Raw genomic sequence first — 21,109 nt, 5'->3', positions numbered from 1 at the left:
CATATAGGCCAATCACTGCTTGATGATGCATTTGTAGGCTGTGGGTTTAAACATATTGTGTACAGTCATATGCAGACAAATTAGATTAATGATGATACGGCTTAATTTGTCAGTGGCTTTACATGTAGTAACTCAAATTTCTATAAATAAAGAAAAAAGTAAGGGAGGAAATACTGGATAGATGTTAATATCATGTTTTACCGAGAATCTTGGATTTCCTCTGTTTCTCATTTTTTTATTCCGTCTACTCTCTCCTATGTTTTAAGATGCTTAAATTACAACATTTGAGAATTCATTAGAAACTTTAATGCTTTGTCTTTTTTGGTTAATATGTATAGTTTGCAGTCTGAACTTTTAAAATTATTTTGTTCAATTTCCTTCAGTCACATAAAAATGTGTTTGTTCTTGAAAAAGAAAATATAATATTTAATACAGCTCAAAGGAATTAAATTAAAATCAGATTCATAAAAAATAATATAATAGGTCTATACTTTCTGGTAGGATAATTTGAATATTGGTATTACGGTGATCAATAAGAAAATAAAATGATAATTTAATGTTTTTATCTTCCATTGCTAAAATTGAACATAGACATATAACGTTATATGTCTATGAATTGAATTATGATGACTTATGATTATCTCCCTTGAGAAAATTCATTTTTCCCGCCATAACATCGTGAAATATTTTTTCCGGGTTAGCAGCGCCACCAACAGGAAGTTTTGGTAAAGTGGAAGTAGAAAGCGAAGGTGCTGTACTTCACAAAACAGCATGATGCTATGGACTTATATTTAGTGTAGAAGATATTAACTATGGAAGAATGATGCATTAGTTTCCGCCATATCATTTCAGCACGGCATTGATTGCGTTGGTCGAATCGTAAGTAGAGCATTAAAATGTGTTGCCCCTTGTTACACAGCTGTTATAAGAGAAGAGACTAAATATTTGGTTGTTGCGGCCTGTTGGTTAGCAATTCTCAGTTGTTGGTTGTTTTTGCTATTTACTTAATGTCTGTGATGCGAATACACGCATATTAGATTGACTGGAGTACGATTATCTCGTTGTGAAAATCTCTCTCTCTCTCTCTCTCTCTCTCTCTCTCATTCTCTCTCTCTCTCTCTCTCTCTCTCTCAACTAATGCTTTGGTAAGCAATGGAATGATATTGGACATTTTAAACTATACCTTTCACTTGTCTGCATTAAGAGAGAAATCAGAGAGTGTAATTACTTTCATTTTGATGTCATTGTCAGAATGGGATGACTTGAAGATTGTCATTACACTGTTACAAGCTAATGGACAAACTTGTTGAATTTGACCTTAAGGGCTGTAACTGATTGACCTATATAATAAATAGTTTCACTGATCATTTACATTGTTTGAGTTGCTTTAATTTATTCAAACATGCAAATATTCTTGTCCCCATTAAACAATTTAAAATTGAGGTCATGTTGATAAAACTTACCAATTGTTGACATATCTATGTCAGCTATACTGTATTGAATTTCATGGAAGAGAAAACTACACTGTACAAAATTATTTGTGTTATTGATTTACATTTGCACTGAGCAATGATTTTTTTTTGCGGGGGGGGGGCTGTCTTTACAAAACTTGTTGTAGTCAAATAATGCATCTGTTCCTAAGTTAACTTTCATGATTTTGTGGTGGGTAGTTAGTCGCTGATACCAGTGTTGTATAATATGATGTACTGTGATGTAACAATATACAGAGGAAGGAGTATTCTACTTACTGATAAACAAGACAATGATACCAGTTCATTGAATGTCATTCTCCACCTTACAACACAGACGTTATTACACACATTAGGTCTATGGAGAAGGAATAGGGAACATCTGGGAAGCAGTGATTCAGCAAACAGTTAATGTCCCAATGTTGTTAAAACAAAGGATATATACACAAGTTGTTTGTGTTTTTGTATTCCTTGTTGTGCAGAGATTTAGTAAAACATCGCTTCTCTCTTTCTTCAAAACTCTTGTCTAGATTTTTTATTTATATTGGAAGAAAGAAAAATATAGATGTGTGTATTTTGATTTCTTATCAACCAGTCAGATCAAAACATCCTCAGCATTCAAGATTAAAAACTGCCATTCAGCGGAATTCTACAAGACATTTTGTAGATTCTCAGTGTGATTGGAACTCTGTAGTGATATGATAAAAACTGTGTGTTGACTCTGCTCCCAGGTATCTGGTGTTGATTACTTACTGGAGGGGGGTAGGAGTGAGATGTTTGGGGTACCAGGATGCCGTGTGTACGGTAGGGGGAGGGATTGACTGGCGTGAGTCATGTGATCAGCTTGTTTTTGGCAGCGGTAAGATAACGGGATGACAGCAGACTGGAGTCATCCTAGATATTGTCAGGTCATCGTATCAATCCAACTCCCAGCGGAAGTGAATTCACTATATATATATAAACTCCTCTCTATCTTAAACCACCATTATCTGTTCATCTGTGAATCAGTTGAATCTGTCTTGTACCAAGAGAATTGAAATTACATACAAACATCATGTAAAAGATATAAAACCGTTAAATCAGCGGTTCATTTGTTTTATTTAAATGTTGGCCAATTAAGTCCATAATCTAAGGAAGAGGAAGAAAGAGTTAGAAACTTAGAATTAATTAATACAGAGAAATAGCTTTATTGTAACCAAATAGCTGACATCTGTGTAAGGTAATTTAAAGTATGTAGATAAACATGTATTTTGAAATGTTTTAGGAAAGAGACATTAAACATAAAATACATATCAGTGATTTTAGAATTGAGGTCCTTTGTAAAGTTGTCTCTCACACTCTGAAAGTCTCAATGAACATTAATCTAACGGAGCGACCGTGAGGTAGAAAGCGTTACAACTGAAGTATGGCCAATGATTATTATGAGGAAGTTGTTTGTGAACACTCAAACATTCTTGAGTCTAGTAAAGTATTTATCAACATACTATTTCCTTGTGCATTTCTAAATTAGAGAAAACATAAAAATAGATCTATTGCCTTTAACATGTATACCCTGGATTCCATTTGATCTAGAGGTAATATGAGAGAAAGTCTGTAAACGTGGAAAAGTGTTAAATTTGTAGAGTTGGTAAAAATGTAAAATATGTAGTGAAATTTTCCTTGTATTGATATCAAAGTAATAAAATTCTTCATTTAAAAGAATTGTGTTAATGGTGTCACAAGTTTTTAAACCAGATGTATTCAACAGTATTGAATAAAATTTAATTATGAGTTTGAAAGTGTTTTTTATTGGCAAATATTGTTCTTGATATGCAGTGTTTTATTTACTCTAACAAGTACTGTTAATATTTCATTGTAATGCTTTCAAATTAACGAAATTTCATCATTAAGAAAAACTGTTAATTATGTTTGGTTTGTCTGTTGGTTACAGGTCAGCAAGAGTCCACCATGTTACAGCAGATTCTCCAGACGATGACCGTCGACCCTGACCTCCTGTCAGAGCTGTCGGACGAACAGAAGGCCATACTGTTTGTCAAGATACGGGAGGTGGGTGATGTACCTTAATCTGTACCACAAACAGATATACACATGCAGTTATATATGTATATAATTCAGAAGGCCATAATGTTTGTCAAGATTTGGAAGGTGGATGATGTACCTTAATATTGTGTATACCACATAGAGTTATACATGTACATCATACAGAAGGCCATTATGTTTGTCAAGTTTTAGGAGGTGGGTGATGTACCTTAATCTGTACCACAAACAGATATACACATAGAGTTATATATGTTTATAATACAGAAGGCCAAACTGTTTGTCGAGATTCAGGAGGTTGGTGATGTACTTTAATATTGTGTATACCACATACAGTTATACATGTACATCATACAGAAGGCCATAATGTTTGTCGAGATACGGGAGGTGGGGAGATGTACTTTAATATTGTATATACCACATTTAGTCATACATGTACATCATACAGAAGGCCATAATGTTTGTCAGGATTTGGGAGGTGGGTGATGTACCTTAATATTGTCTAAATCACATACATGTAGAGTTATTAAGGTTTTCCGCTGGGAGCGGAAAACCTTACTATTATTCTGAAAAATTTTCAAATTTCTTATTATTTTTTTTTTTCTTCTAGACGCCAACTTTGATCCTTAATATCTCGCTCGTTTGTTCACCGATTGTTTTGAAATTTTCAGGACTGATAACATGCCGCGTGATGTTGTCGTTGCCTATTTTAGTTGAGGAAAATCCCTATCCGGTTTTGAGTTATTCCCCTTTTAGTAAAATTTAACGACTTCTTTTGTCCAGGGGGTTTAGCTTTAACGATGACTGGCAGAGTCTCAAAGATGGGCTGGTTTGGAAGCTAATACATTGAATTTGTGCGAGATATATTTTATTTATTATTTAAATGCAAATAAAAGGGGTGGTATAGATGTTGAAACAAAGGTAAGAAAAAAAATCCAAAAAATTCGCGTATTTTCCGTGTTAGTTTTCTACCTGATAAAAATTTGTTATAAGATGTATTTTAAAAGTTCTTAGTCTTACTCAGACCTTTCATTCGGTATGCCGAAAAAAGGGCTGGCCCTTATAATTAGGGAGTTAGAGGCGTCGAAGGTTTATTGTCAATAACTTAAAAAGGAAAAACAATTTCTAATGCATTGTTGAAGCAAAGTTGTAAAGAAATTAATTTTGAATCCTTCTATAGTATTCAATTTAATGTTTTCGTAATTTATAGTCAGTATTTGCAGAAACAATTGTTGTCAGTTCGGTCCATTTTTGTGGGGGTGCGCACGTTTATGAGGTTATGAAAGGGCTTCTTGTAATGCACTAACTGATACATGTAGTGCGCAAAAATAATTCCACATAAAATTCCCAAATGTTTTTATTCATATGTACATTTTCATTTCATATAGATGAACCTCTTTGACCTTATTTTTGTTGTTTGTTTCATAACTGTGCCCCTGTCTATATTTAGATGCATTACGAGACTCAGGTAACCGATCGATAGGAGAGTCGCTAGCTGTATTCAGGCCGTCGCCTAGACGATAGTGCATGTGCTTGTAGAGCTGGACGTACACGTTTAACGCGTCGCCCCACTGTGTTACTGTAACAGAGACATTTTGAATTGTTTCAGTACTGGGAGATGTGTTAATAAAATGGTTCCAATGCATGGTAATTAAACTCAACTTTTCTACAATACGTATACACGGCCGTCTTATAAAGCACAATGTGTATTACTGACATGACAAATGTACGCTGGCAATTTAAACGAACGCGGGATTGCTCCCGATAGAACAATTCTTTTAAAGCAAAAAAAAAAAATACTGATTTGCGATGAATATAATATAATTATCATCGTGGAGATGATTTTAAAAAGTGAACTTAATATTCGTATACGATAATATTTGAATCCAAAGCCGCTAGTTTTAAGTTACGGTTATTAGGGATGTTAATTATGACTTGCCCCGCGTTTCAGGTTTTTTACTTGCAAAACATCTACAAACGAAAATACCAAACAACCTTCAGCAACAACTTATAAATTATTTATTCCATACACAATTCTAAAGAGGTAATTAGATAAATTATATAAATGCTTTATACTTGTATACATTCGCTATCTTCCATGGAAAAAAGTGGCATGGAAAAAATGTTGTTCAATGTTCATCAAATACGCTGTAGTCTTAGCAATCGAAAATAATTAACAAACTGTATATTGATAGATTGATATATCAACAAACATTCAGACCCGCAATGTGTTTTTTTTTACAAGTTCTATAAAATGTAGAATCAATGACTGAATTCTTTACCGTTTTCCGTGTTGGTTATTTTGAATCACGTGTGTACGTTATGTGTAGCCATATAGATGAACACTTTAAGTGTTTAATTTTTATAAGAAATAGTGTACATGCAGAGCAATGCAATGCTAGGACAATTAAATTCCAACAATGTATATGGTGAGGCCGGTCAGACTGATACTGGTTCTGCTTGTTCTACAAATAGCGAATGTAAGACGAAGTATTTGGGTGTTATATTTTAAACAAATATAAGTATTGCTTTCTTAAAAGCTTGCATTGCTCAACAAAGTATTTTATTGGAATCATTCTTAGTTACCTTAACTGCATATGTACCGCTCTGTCTGTATCCTGGAAAAATTGACTACCATCCGAAATTTTTCATACAAGGTCTACAGACTTGCAGCTAACATTACCTTTAAAAATACATTTTAGAATTTGCCGCTGTTTATAAATTCATTAAAAAGACGCGCAGAATCAAGTGGTAATATGTCGTTTGATATGGGATTTATGACGTCTATTTATATTGTTTTCATTAAAATTATTTCATTATTTCAAGCTTGTGGGTGGAATGAAATCAGTTTCACATGTTATATGACATAAAGATGTCCTCTCCCCACTTTTTCTCGCAGCAACTATTTTTTTTAAAATTTACATAAAAAATTGAATTATAATGGAGCTGCCCCCCTTTTTTTTGTAGCATGTTAAAAAAATGGTATGAAAATCATGATATTATGAGTGAAATTTTGAAAATTTTGGAAAATTCTTTAAATAAAAATTCTTTTTTGGCTTGTCAAGATTTGTTGGATGAGTTTGCCCCCCCCCCCCACTTTCAAAAACGATGCTACGTGCTTGGAAATTACTCATTTGTTTATTCCCCTCATTAATAAACAAAACAAACTACCAAACATAACCGATCCAGATAAATATAATTTCAAGTATCAAAAATAAACTTCAAAAACAAACTACACATTCATCCTTCACCCACAATATTGCCTTTTCGATATTTGTCATCGTTGTAGACCCGTGTAACAATATGTTACATTATATATGTAAGTAAGTGCTTGCACGACAAAGAACCCCTTGCTGATCTTCATTTTCATAAACGCATACAAAGAAAAAATATATTTTGATTTATTTTTGAATTTCTTATGATGTAAAAAAAAGAGAAGAAATTGGTTCTCAGTCTCTCTTTATGCCTGTTTGTTAGCGGTTAATCCAAGTTCATTTTGAATATCCTTTTGTAATTTAAAAATTGCGATGTAAATTTTTTTTCATGCAATATTTCGGATAAAGCAATGAAGAGTTGTTTCTTGAAATTATAGACCATAAAATTGTAAAATGCTTACATTGAAAATTGTGCCCGATTTCTTTCTTTTTTTTTAAAGGTAAAGCTTAAGTGATTTAAAAAATGATTCTTTGAGACAAACAAATTGAAATAATCAATAAGAGTTTGACAATCTCTAACTGCAGGTCTGTAGCTTTTAGTCAGAAAAAGAATCGGATGGACGACTTAGGACACAGATCGTCCATCCGAATTTCTTGAAAATTGCCATTATTTTCGTACGCGGACGCAATACTCACCGAGACTAAAATTAAATGGTTCGTATCTTAAGTTTTAACTGCTTTGAAAGGTTATATTGCTTTTCTGATGATTATGAACATGAATATTTAAATAAAAATGGTTAAAATTATAGTAAAATTACCGGCATCGGTCTTCTCCGTGCGCGGATCTAGAAGGGGAAGGGTTCCAGACCCCCCCCCCCCGGCGAAATTTCTTTCAATTACGTGTACATTATAAACTTACCAAATATGCCTCGGACATCCCTTGGCAAACTCAAATAACCGTCTGCCTTTTCAACCCCCACCCCGGAAAAAAATTTCTGATCCGCGCATCTTCCCCATCCTCGAAATACAAAATTATTCTTCAAAACCCCTTGTAAAATTTCCAGGATCTCCGCATATATACTAAGAGATTCATTGGCGCTTGCGTTCGATAAAAATGCGTGTAAAACGTTTGCCAATGGTCTTTTTACCTTCGTACCGGGCATAACCACAGTCCCACTCTGTGAATAAAATGCGGCGAATCAAACTAGAGACAACGTGTTAAGATCTGTATTTGCTTATAAACATGTAGTATCATCGTGCAAAATGCATTGTTCAATTATAATTTTTTTTTTGACTTTACTTGTAATATTCGTAATTTTTTCTCACGGTTTATATCTTACAAAGTTACTTTTTTATTTAGTGATTGACACTTTTCAGACTTTATATGTGATTTCAAAGAGACAGAGTGTCATGCCTCAAGGACTGTTAATCTCTCAAAACAACATTGTGCAATTATCAGATTTTCATTTCTTGGACATCAAAGACTCACTGAGTTTATTTAATTATTTTATATCTGTGAACCTTTCACTCAGCTTACTTATATCATTACCTGTCAATTTATACTCATTGTTAAGATTCTTATAAATAATTATGTACAATTGTCAATGCGCAGTCTGGAATACGGCGGCCAGCCCCGGCTTCATCCGACTCTCCCAGAGTCTTGAGTCCGGAGGCCACTACTGGCCATATCCGAATTGTTTGTAACATGTCTGTCTGTTAAATTGTTATAATGTTGCCATCGTTGAGTCTCGTCCAATAATGTGGAATCTTGCATCAATCGCCTGTTTAAATCTTTGCAACTGTATACTGGTGGACCTTCGGGAATACGGCAAACCTACCCTTCGTTTTAGCTTACGGCCCACAGCGCGCCACAACCTTATACCTTATACATTTTACGCCAATATTCCCTCACCCGGTTCGTACTGCACACGACCGATGCAGATCCGGACGAATTCTCTATCACCGTAAAATCTACGCGGTCACAGATATATAATACTTTGTTTCTCAATGTTTACACATCTAATATTGTACTATGGTCAGCTATCAATTTTTTGTAATACGTCACAAGTATGACGCAGCTACGACGGAATACCTAATCGTTGCTTGCAACGAGCTCGTCTCTAGTTCATGTATATTATACAAAAGGCCATACTGTTTATCAAGATATTGGAGGTGTCTGATATTATATAAATAGTGTCTGTTTGGGAGGGTAACTGTTGAAATTGACACCCTGAGAAAACCATTGTCAACCTCTGCTTCGCGTCAGTTGACAGTGGTTTTCGAGGGGTGTCAATTTCATCTGTAATCTTCCCAAACAGGCACTATTTATTTTATTATATTGAATGTCTAAATTTTAAAGAAAATTTTACTGCTTTTATATACATGAAGAAATGAAGTGAATTCTATGGGGAACCGTACGCGCATAATGTATGTGCATGTAACAATTTGTTGTGTTACCCATTGCCAAGTGTGTTGCTAACGCAATCAGATTTCAGTATTTAACATAAAAGTATAATAAACCTTAATATTGTCAGTACCACATACAGTTATACATGTATATCATACAGAAGGCCATAGTTTGTCTGTAAACAGCAGGTTGGTGATGTCCCTTAAACATTTTATGTTCAATTGAAATCAATATACCGTAAATGTATTACATTTGGCTCTGTATTTCATTAAATTAGACTAATTAGTGGTTTTAGCAGAGAGCAGCTTCTGCTAAATCAGGTACATTTCTAAATATAATGTATACAGATATTTGAATAAATGCATTCATAAATGCACCTAATTATGTAGAAAAGTCAATTTCTGCAAAATATCAACACTATAGATTTCAAAATGAATATTTTATGCCCATTTTGCTTGAATTAATTTAGTTTAACTGTTTATTTTTTATAAATCTTCAGAAACGCAGAATTAATTAATGGTTTTTAATGTGAGTTGATTGAATCTGACAAATGTTTTCCTATCTTTTAACCCAGGAACAAGTCCGGAGGTACAATGAGTTTGAGAAGAAGAATCAAGATGACCGGATTCCAAGGAAACCCAAGAAAGGTATGCTGTAACACATCGGTTGTATGCTATGTGTTGTACAGTTACGCTGGCCGTTATACTGTTGTTAATTACTGTTATTACTGTTTTATTGTTTCGGTACAAACCAATGCTCCAAGTTTGTCGTCATACTATTCTAAAGATTTCAATGTAGAAATTGTGAGATATGTTGATGATAAACTTTGAGTATTTCTTTCCACCCTAACAGAGAGGGTGGTCTGTTTTAATGGTTTCCTGCCCTAATTACAGGTTAATGTGGCGGTTCCCCGGGGTCAAGGTATTGACTTTAACACCTTGGTCTGAGTGTCACAGTGTAACTCTCATTTAATTAAACTGATTTCACTAACGTCAGTACTTCCTGATTTTAGACCATCAATGGTCTTACAGATAATGAATGCTTTAAGTGTGTATGTGCAAGTAATTAGTGGCTGATTGGAGAACTCATAGCAATCTATCTTAATGAACTCTCTAATGATACTCAGGAAAATATATATCTGTATTGATAAGAATTAATTATGAAGTAAAATGTAATAAAGGAAGAGAAGCTATTTGATAAAGCAAAATATATCATAATTTTGGTCAGGAGCTAACAATAACTTCATTTCAGTCAAGATAGCCAGTTTTGTAGGATTAATAATATTTTAAAGGTTCATAAAGGTCATCATTTCTAAATTTTCAAGTATAGCTATAATTAATGAAGAAAGATTATGTTTCACAGGTTTTTTGCATTAAAATTGATGGTGAAGGGGTACCATTAAAACTGAATGAAAATTGAGCTACCACAATCTTTAATGCTTTCACAGATTTATATGATCAATGATGGCTTTTAGTTTTTAGACACAGCACCGCTTAAAGATTAATTCAATTGTTTGCGGTTTTTTAAAAAATACTTATGGTGTGGACTATGGAGCGATTGCAGATACAAACTTCCTTACAGTTCGATATTTGAAGGGAGACAACTTTAGGCCGTCTTTTTACCCGAAATTGATCTAAATAATCATGTCACTTAAAAGTCCATTTATATGTCAGAGCTCATGTTCAAGGAACATGTACAGATGGTAGCTATCTTCCAAGTTCTTTGTGTATTTGTGCGTCTTTTTTATGGATTTGTTTAAGGTGGCTATGATTCTGGATGTCATACATGTATGTTTTATTCTAATCATTTTTCCCATTTATTTCATCATAGCTTTGTTATTAATGCGTCTGATTTGTTGAGTAGGTAGAAAGAACGTGGACTTCCTGTTGGGCAAGAATGGCAAGGAGTGGGTCTGGGTGATGGGTGAACACAAAAAGGACAGGTCTATAGAGGAGATGATCGAGTTAGAGATCCAGGAGAGGGCACTCAAGGAGGCCGAGCGCGAGATCGAGGAGATCAGGTGAGATATAGGAAAATCAGTAATGACATATTGAGTCTTGGTAATGGGAAAACCCAAAATTGACAAATCTATAGAAGAAATGATCAAGTTAGAGATCCAGGAGAGGGTACTCAAGGAGACCAAGCGCAAGATTGAGGAGATCAGATGAGATATGGTGAGATCAGTGATGACATATTGACTCTTGGTGATAAAGGAACACAAAAGGTATCATGAATGAGATATAGGGTCTTGGTGATGGGGAAAACATAAAATGACAAATCTCTAGAGGAGGTATTCAGGTAAGTACATGTAAGGGGGGCACTTACAGAGTTTGATTGTTGGAGTGGGGAGATCAGTCAAGATAAAGTGAGATCCCTGATGAGATAAACTGACAGGTTGAGAAAAACAAGCTAGATAGAATATAGTAATTTCAGATCAAATGTGGAGCTGTTTTGAGAATTAGTTATATCAGATGGAATAATAGGACAGTCAGAGGAAATGCTGTCAGGTAAAGTGATATCAGACGAGTTAAAGGAACAGTTTAAGAATTCCAGGTGAGATATAGTGAGATCACTTATGAAACATAGGGACTGGTTGAGCGGATCAGGTGAGATACCTTAAGATCAGAATTTCTGTTTGGACATCTTTAATATTGTGAGATTTTCAATGAGATAAGGGAAGATTAAGCTCTATGAGATCAGTAATATGTTGTTCACTTGCATTATTTTATAAGGATGAACATCTAGTTTTAGGTTGAAAATGATTTATAAATATAGTTACAGAAGAGTGAATACATGTATATTTGAAGGAAAAGTATTTTACCTGTAAATGATTTTTTGGTCTCGCACATTGTATACTTAAAAAAAAATTATAAAGAAATAGTTATTTTTTACTTATTTGAAATATAAATTCCGTATCATAATTCACATTATTCATTTTTTCACCTCTCTAAATGTTGTGTTTTGGCCTTACACAGGAGGCAAGAAGAAGCAGAGCTGGCCAGGAAGTTAGAGGAGGAGAAAGAACGCATGGAGGGGGAGCAGCATCAGAAAGAGGAGGAGCTCAGGTTGTCTATCAAATATACATCTGATGTCAATCAAATATACATCTCATGTCTATCAAATATTCATGTTATATCAATTAAATATACATCTGATGTCAATCAAATATACATCTGATGTCAATCAAATATACATCTCATGTCTATCAAATATTCATGTTATATCAATCAAATATACATCTGATGTCAATCAAATATACTTCTGATGTCAATCAAATATACATCTCATGTCAATCAAATATACATCTCATGTCAATCAAATATACATCTCATGTCAATCAAATATACATCTCATGTCAATCAAATATACATATCATGTTAATCAAATATACAATCAAATATACATATGATTTCAATCATATGTACATCTCATGACAATCATATATACATCTCATGTCAATCAAATATACATCTGATGTCAATCAAATATACATATCATGTCAATCAAATATACATCTCTTGTCAATCAAATATACATCTCACGTCAATCAAATATACATCTCATGTCAATCAATTATACATCTCATGTCAATCAAAAATACATCTCATTTTAAGTATACATCTCATTTTGAACAATTACATATCTCATGTCAATCAACTAATTTTTTTTTATGTCAATCAAATATGCACCTGATCTCAATGAAATAAAAAGTGTATACCAGATATACACCTTATATTAAAAATTTTATATCGTATGTCAAATAAAAAACACAAAATTATACATCTTATATTAAATAGCTTGAAAAATCAATTTTCTATCAGAAAAAGATCTTGTATAAACCTTTGTAAATCAACATGATCAAAGACTTACTAAATGTATACACTTTATGCCATCCACTTTATGTCTAACTCAAATAAACCTTATGTCAATCAAAGGTGACATGTTATGTAGTGCAAGAGTTAATGTACCGTGTCGGTGTCAACTTATTCTGTTAACTGTTGTAAATGTGTATACAATCTGTTTGTAGGAAACAAAGGGAGGAGGCTGAACTGTATGCATCGCTAAAGCAAGCCAGGGAGATGGCGCGGAAGCTTGAGGAAGAAAAACAGAAGGCTGAGGAAGAGGAGAAAATCCGTGTGGAGCAGCTAAGGGTAAATATAAAACACTAGATATACATCACTGAGATCAGGGTAAATACATTGTATCACTGGGCTGAGGGTAAATATAGGTCACACACTGTCACTCAGCTCAGAGCAAATACAGGACACACTGTATCACAGGGCTCAGGGTAAATATAGGTTACACTGTATCTCTGGGCTCAGGGTAAATACAGGACACACTGTATCTCTGGGCTCAGGGTAAATACAGGACACACTGTATCACAGGGCTCAGGGTAAATATAGGTTACACTGTATCTCTGGGCTCAGGGTAAATACAGGACACACTGTATCACAGGGCTCAGGGTAAATATAGGTTACACTGTATCTCTGGGCTCAGGGTAAATACAGGACACACTGTATCACAGGGCTCAGGGTAAATATAGGACACACTGTATCACTGGGCTAATGTTAAATATAGGACACACTGTATCACTGGGCTTAGGGTAAATACAGGACACACTGTTTCTCTGAGCTCAGGGTAAATATAGGTCACACTGTATCACTAAGCTTGGGGTAGATATAGGATTCACTGTATAATTCAGCTTGGGTAAATAAAGGATACACTTTATCACTGAACTCAGGGTAAATATAGGGTAGTACACATATCACCGAGCTATATATTTTGTAAAGCATACAAAGAAGCCTTTTGTCTGATTTTATCTTTGTTGAAGCAGTATGTTCGTCTAATATTGTCACTCTACTTTGCTGTAGCAATGTGCTACATGACATTATCAGCCATCTATGCTGTAGCAGTATGCTGTCTGACACTGTCAGTTTTCTATGGTGTGGCAGTATGCTGTCTGATACTGTAAGGCTTCTATGCTGTTGCAGTATGCTGTCCAAAACTGTCAGTTGTCTTTGCTATGGCAGTAGGTTTTCTGATACTGTCAGTTTTCTATGCTGTGGCAGTATGCTCTCTGATACTGTCAGTCTTCTATGCTGTGGCAGTATACTGTCTGATATTGTAAGTCTTCTATGCTGTGGCAGTGTGCTGCCTGACATTATTAGCCATCTATGCTGTGGCAGTATGCTATCTGATACTGTCAGTCTTCTATGCTGTGGCAGTGTGCTGCCTGACATTACCAGCTAACAATGCTGTGGCAGTATGCTGTCTGACATTGTCAGTCTTCTATGCTGTAGTAGCAGGCTGTCTGACATTGTTTTAATGTAAATAATATTATAGTTAAAAGTTTCAATTATTGACTGGGTATAAGGGCAATATATGATTTGTTGCACTGAAGTCAGAAATGTAGCTCAAGGACAAAGGCTGAGGATAACATTTCTGACTGAAGGTCCAACTAATCATATGTTACCCAACTTCCAGCCAATAACTATTTTGTTATACCCTTCGCTACAGATAGTATCATCTAGTAGCATCCAGCCATTCATGTTGCACAGCCCAGATCTGACAAATATTTTAAATTACTTGTAGCTGTGATGTAGCGATCTAACAATTTGGATGTTGCACTGGCAGACTTTTTGTTGATAAGAACTATATTGAAGGATATTTTAAGGGTATAACAAGATATTTTGTTTATCTATGCTGTAGCAATATACTTTACGTTTCGGTAATATCTTATTAAATTTTTTTATTTATGATAAGATAGTTGATTTGTTTGTTATTCGGGAAAAGGAGAAATGTTGCACTGTAATAAATTCAAATAACTAGCTTTTATTTAAATAACACTGGTCAGAAGCTATAAGATGTTACTCACTGACAAATAAAGAACTATTTTTGTATGTTATCTCCACATCTTACTGCTTCTCCGCCTTCTGTTCCACTGATATATTGACACTTTATCTATTGTAATGCAGCAGAAAGCGTGCCGGAGTTGTCAAGATTTAGATGCTGTGGAGGTACTGTCATTTTGGTGCATGTGTACTGAGATTCTAGAAGATACTACTGGCTTTGTCCTGTCCAGATTTAGTCATCTAAATGTGTCCAAAAGAGTTGTCTCCCATAACCTATTACACAATGTATACACGAATCTAACGGTCCTCAGTTTAACAAGACTTGGTTATATTATTAATTTCTTATTCCTAGACTTAGATGACTAAGACTGTCTTTTAACGTAATGCATGCATCATTTGGTGAACTTGTGTATTTTTTGTGTGCAAGTGTGTTTGTGTGTGTGAAAGAATTTACAAGTGGTAGATGCAGTGAACTAATGGTGCCCGTGTAGTGTTAGCATATGTTCGGTTCATTGAATAAACTAGTTCTACCCATTGAATGATCTAGTTCCCCCTACATGTAGCTAACACAAAGGCTTTTGCTGCGCACCAGATCATCTTAGAAGGCATTGGATCCATCATTTACAGCTGGTTGTAGTTCATTAAATGTCTTCACTTTTGGTGGTCACCTCCTCAATAATGATTTCAGTTTTGTGTGTTATTTGTGATTGCTTTGTAAGAAGCTGGTGATATAACATGGTGTGTTTGGCTGTAGACATGCATTGCCTGCTTTACAAATATTATGTGTTGTAAATGTCAAGTCATTTATTATTGATACCTAGGTGTATTTATAATTTATGAAGTAAACACCAAGTTTTACTTACTGAAGTTTGATTCAATTAAAGCATTCACTTAAGCATAAACAAATTTGATCTATTTCTTGTATTTCTTTAAATTTTCAAAACAATGGTTTGATTTTGATGGGCAATGATTTTAACAAGAGGTCCTTATGGTTTTAAGTGTGACTTTTGAATGATAGCATGGTGTTTACATGTGTTAATTAAATAAGGATATCTTAAATGTAATTAAAAAAAAACCATTCTGAATGAGTACAGCTTTTTCTTGCACAAATCAATAAATCATTAATACTACAGGTTTAGGCTGTTGATACACTGCTGGCCATAAGCACATCTGCACATAAAAATTGCTACCTATTATCTGATGGTATTATTTGTATATACTATATTCAGAAATATCTTTTATCAATCGTTTTCAGCACAGGTTTGCCGAGGATCAGAGACGGTCTTTGGAGAGACTCGTCAAGGACAAGAATCGTCGCAGTTCCGAAATCTTCACCGAGTATATGTGTAAAAGAGAGGAGATGGAGAAGATAGCGGAGCAGAACCTACAGGAAGTGGAATTAAGCTGGCAGGAGCAAGGTGCTCTTCTGACATTTGTCAAACCCAAGTTCTGTATACAGGGTTATTTTTGCCCTGTGTTATTTTCACCTTTCTTCACTTGCAAATGATTTGCCCCATCTTGAGTTCGCCCAGACAAAGTTGTGTTTAAACAGAGATAATTTGAACACCCGCAATTCACCCAGTATTAAATTCATCCGCTGACAGCGAGGGCAAAAGGGGCAAAATTGAAATGGGGCAAATACCGGTACTTCCTTGTACATAGTATTCCTTGTATTGACATTACACACCTAAGTATTCTACTGACATTAGTCATACCCCAGTATTTTGTTGACATTACAAGCCCCAGTACTGGTATTAGCCACTCCCTATCTTTTCTACCTGCTGTGACATACCCCAATATTCTCTGATTGACATTATCCGTGCTTACATATAATGTATAATCATTCTGTCTACATTAGTTACACCCCATCAGCCTCACTCTGCCCAACATTGTATGTAATTGTATGTATTAATTAATTGTAAATTTCAATGTAGAGAAGAAAGCGAAGAAGGCGGAGGAGGAGGTGAAGGAGTTGGCGAGGAGGGCCAGGATAGAGTACAAGAACTCGCTGCGACAAGGCATGAACGTCCTGAACGCTGTGTCAGCCTTCTCAGGGAACGGGACCAATCAGAAGCCACCGGTACCCCCAAAGTAGGTCACAACAAATATCTTCCAATAAAATCAGAAACCACCGGTACCCCCAAAGTAGGTCACAACAAATATCTTCCAATAAAATCAGAAACCACCAGTACACCCAAAGTAGGTCACAACAAATACCCTTCAATATAATCAGAAACCACCGGTCCCCCCAAAGTAGGTCACAACAAATACCCTTCAATATAATCAGAAACCACCAGTACCCCCAAAGTAGGTCACAACAAATACCCTTCAATATAATCAGAAACCACCGGTCCCCCTAAAGTAGGTCACAACAAATATCCTCCAATATGATTAGAAACCACCTAGTCTACCAAAGTTGGTCACAACTCAATGCATCATCAAAAAAGCATGCAAGTTATTTCTTATAGTCTTCTTATACTGGAAGAATGGAAGATTAAAAAGGAGGATGTTTGCTCTTCTAATACTGGAAGAATGGAAGATTAAAAATTATGTTTGCTCATAAAGAACATTCAAATATATGAAATTTTAAAAATGTATGCAAGGCACATGGATCTGACACAAGGCAAATTGCAATGTGGGATTTTGTAACCAATGTAATGTTTACCAGATTGTTTTAACTTTACTAATTCTATAGTGTACAACAAAAAGAACAAAAAAAGAGTTTCACATATTTTTAACTTCATGTTTAATAAGAAATGACAATTATTTTACTTTAACTTTTTATGTCTTCTATTACATTACAGAAGTGACGAGTTAAGAAAGAGTGCAGCCAAAGTGATCAAGAAGAGGCCACCCCGACCCCCCAACAAACAGGCAGTGGTCGACTGGTTCCTGGAGGAAGAGAGACCCAAGGGGGTGGGGACTGACCCTAGCACCGGAAAAGTGGCCCAGTGGTTCCACGGTGAGTGTACCATGCTGTGGTTTGATTCCTTAAAGGAACAGAACTAATATTTTAGCCACTCATTTCATACAAGTGTAGATAAGGTCATCTGTATTGTATACACAACTTGTCAACATGTTCTAAACAATATGATGCCAATGCACAACATATTCATTTGCTTGACATTACATTAAATTAATGTTACATGAATTTGGTGAAGACCTTTTCAGTCCTTGTATATAATGGGTAGCTAATGGATTTGTTTATCCTCAGAGCATGAATTTAATGATATAATTGTTGAGCCTATCAAATAAGGTGTTACAACTAAAACTCAATAAACATGGTGCTTGATTAGTTCATTCCATTTAAAGGAATTTTCTATACATAAGGATAGGTTGCCCTAACAAATGATAATTAATGGGCCAGAATTTTACCATTATGTCAAGCAGACTAAAATATTGTGGTCACAAGCCATAATATAGGCAAATCATATTACACAAACTTTTCAATCAGCCAATTATATTGTACATTACAATTTAAGTATACATAAAGTTGTAAGATATAAGGAATCTTCGTAATCAAAATGTTAAAACTCAAACCAAAATAATTCATCTGTCATGCTAGTTACCACAAAAGATTAGTTAAAATTCTACAGCTTTCATACAGTCATTTATTGATGCTGATGCTTTTTTGTGATTTCAGGTGTTATCTCTCGGCTAGAGGCGGAGAATTATTTACTCAAAATGACGTTAGGTAGTTACCTGATGCGGGTGAGTGAGCGAGTGTGGGGCTACACGATTTCCTATCGCGCTGAGGACCGCTGCAAACACTTCCTGGTCGATACCTCGGAACAAGGCTACCAGTTTTTTGGAGCTAATCAGCTTGTACATAGAAGTCTAGCCGACCTTATCAATTTTCATAAGGTAAAATTTGATACAACATTGCTACATGTAATTTAAAAGCTAATTTTGCTGTTTAAAATTACTAGTCTATGTCAAGATACTGTGGAATCATCAATACTTGTGATGGTTGAATTTCCTTGGAGTTTGATGGTAACCTTCTACATCATGAACAAATATGAAATTTGAACTCAATTTGTTTTTCATAAATATGAATTAAGTTTATAATGCATGAATTCGACAGTAATCAGCAAAGTTTGATGAAGTCAATGTCAGAATTGTTAAAATGACTGATGTTTAAATACATTTAATTGCAGAAAAACCAAAAAAGTCAACTTTAAATTATTACAGTAGTCCTTTTGTTATTAAGAAAAGAAAAATTTATAAAGTTTCTGATGTAAAGTTTTCTGAATTCTTTTAAAAATCTCTGTTTGGCTTTTTCAAAAGATGGCAGCATTTTCTGTTTAAAAAGTTTGTTGTTTAGAAAAGGAAATAATGTAGAGAAATTTGGAAATTTTCAGAGTAATCCAATCACAGTGACAGGGGGTGAGTTACTGCGTTCTGCGGTCGGCCAACTGAAGGACCCCCCGGACTACCATGAACTGATGAGGCCCCGCATAACGGAGAGCACAGCTTTATAAAAAAAACTACAGAAACTAGGCCACCGAATCTACTGACCAATCAGGAAAGACCTTACATCGCAGGCTGATAGAGAGGGACTAGGATAGGTTCGACAGTGATGTGCTGTAAGGAAAATCAGCAGGACTTGTCACCTTGTCTGATGCCTTGGTATCTGCAGTAATGGACGGTCACTCAATCCATGCAGAGCAGGGCTTTGCTCCAGTTGTAATCCTGAAAGATATTAACTTCTTTTTCAAGTTTCCACCTACATATTTATCCATTTTTATTCCCTTGATTAGATTTGTTTGCGATACTTGCTCACATTTTCATACTTTTCAATTTTGACCCCCCCCCCAATTTTTTTTATTCCATTTGATATTTCCCTTAATTTTTTTATTTGTATGCATGTGGAGTTCATGGTTGTAAATGAACAACAGAGCTGTGTTCAAATATATTTATTGTTCTTAGATGACATAGTATCATTTTGATTACATGTGACATATGTTAATTTTAGAAAATGCTTTCTGATAACTTAAAAGATGAATGTTGCTTGTCAAAGCAGGAAATCATTGATTTGATCAATTGTTGAGTGAATAGTAAAGATCTGTGTCAAATTCTTGCTCACGAGCCCACCCAGTGGTTCCTGTAACTTGTTCAATACTATAAATTCCTAATTAAACGTAAGGAATTTATATCAAGAAGCACCCCTCGCAGATTTTAAAACCTTGCCATTATTTTCTGAGGGTTGGGAACTAAAGAAAATATGGATAAATGTTCCGCGTTCGTGATTTGATACAAAACAGCTGGATCACGGATTTAAGTACCCGCGTATAATAAGGAATTTACAGTATCAATAGCGGTCTAGGGTAGATTTTGTGTAATCCTTCGTTATTTGTTGAGCAGCGAGACCTACTGTTTTATATTATACAATCCAGTTAACTGTCGTATCTTGTGATATGAGTTTGTGATTAATGTACCAAAATCACAAACTTCCGTGATATTGTACAAACCAGATTATTGTTTTGATAATCAAAATTGGAATGATCTTCCATTCTATGCACAAACCTACCGTAAATGTTTAACATGCTTATACGTACAGTTTCTGTAATTTTCCTAAATTTCCTCTCTTTTTAAGCCTTCAATATAGAGACATTTTATAAATGTATTTGCAAAATAAGATTTAAATACTAATTACAATCCATTCGAAAAGCAATCTAAACAATTAGTATTTGTCAAAGTGTAGAAATAAAATTAGTACATGTATATGAACTGTTGGACAACTGATTTGCCACTAGGTGGCACTGAGAGAACTGATGTCAAACTGACATCAGCCTAGTGGCCTTATTTACTAGTTTATATTTCCTAAAATATTGCGACTGCTGTCATTCAGAACAAACCGTGATCCTGTATCAGTGGTTGTTATGGAGATGTCCACCATGTTATTTTTTTCACTTTTGTTATAATTTTTGTAGAGTACAAGTGCTGTTAAGTTGAGGTAAATGAGCGTCTATAGATTTTTACCAGGTTGTACCCAATCTTATTATCTCCATATCATTTTATATAGCATTGTGTCAATTTTAACAAGCCGAACTGCTTGACCTGAGCGCCCTTTGTAGAGAATGATATACCACAGTAAGGGAGGAGGAAGCTATGGCTCCGTATATCACTAAAACTGATTTACTAATAGGTGCAGATTCAGCTTCATTCTTTTCTTTTTTATTGTTTCAA

At 34.8% G+C, this 21,109-nt stretch overlaps 1 protein-coding gene across 2 annotated transcripts; it reads left to right on the top strand.

Moving 5' to 3' along the window:
* Positions 1 to 727: 727 nt before the first annotated feature.
* Positions 728 to 20,469, top strand: LOC128164555 (SH2 domain-containing protein 4B-like). Of its 2 annotated transcripts, XM_052828470.1 has the most exons (12): positions 728 to 879; positions 3,400 to 3,515; positions 9,643 to 9,715; positions 10,932 to 11,088; positions 12,044 to 12,133; positions 13,096 to 13,219; positions 15,044 to 15,085; positions 16,176 to 16,338; positions 16,855 to 17,011; positions 17,725 to 17,882; positions 18,564 to 18,784; positions 19,282 to 20,469. In XM_052828470.1, the coding sequence occupies exons 2-12, from the start codon at positions 3,417 to 3,419 to the stop codon at positions 19,399 to 19,401; spliced, it is 1,404 nt and encodes a 467-aa protein (XP_052684430.1). In that variant the 5' UTR covers positions 728 to 879; positions 3,400 to 3,416; the 3' UTR covers positions 19,402 to 20,469. The 2 variants fall into 2 exon arrangements, with proteins under 2 accessions (XP_052684430.1, XP_052684431.1); XM_052828471.1 differs by lacking the exon at positions 15,044 to 15,085 and having other exon boundaries at positions 729 to 879; positions 19,282 to 20,468.
* The last annotated feature ends 640 nt before the right edge of the window (positions 20,470 to 21,109 follow it).

Source organism: Crassostrea angulata, chromosome 10, assembly GCF_025612915.1.
Source record: "Crassostrea angulata isolate pt1a10 chromosome 10, ASM2561291v2, whole genome shotgun sequence".
In the NCBI taxonomy this organism is placed as follows: domain Eukaryota; kingdom Metazoa; phylum Mollusca; class Bivalvia; order Ostreida; family Ostreidae; genus Magallana; species Magallana angulata.
Note: the sequence above shows the minus strand (reverse complement) of the source record. Positions and strands in the feature narration are given on the sequence as shown.

Coding starts and splice junctions, on each gene's coding strand:
- LOC128164555 (XM_052828470.1), top strand. CDS start 3,417: ATGTTACAGCAGATTCTCCAGACGATGACCGTCGACCCTGACCTCCTG. Junction 9,716..10,931: donor TCCAAGGAAACCCAAGAAAG/GTATGCTGTAAC, acceptor TTTGTTGAGTAG/GTAGAAAGAACGTGGACTTC. Junction 15,086..16,175: donor AAGATTTAGATGCTGTGGAG/GTACTGTCATTT, acceptor AATCGTTTTCAG/CACAGGTTTGCCGAGGATCA.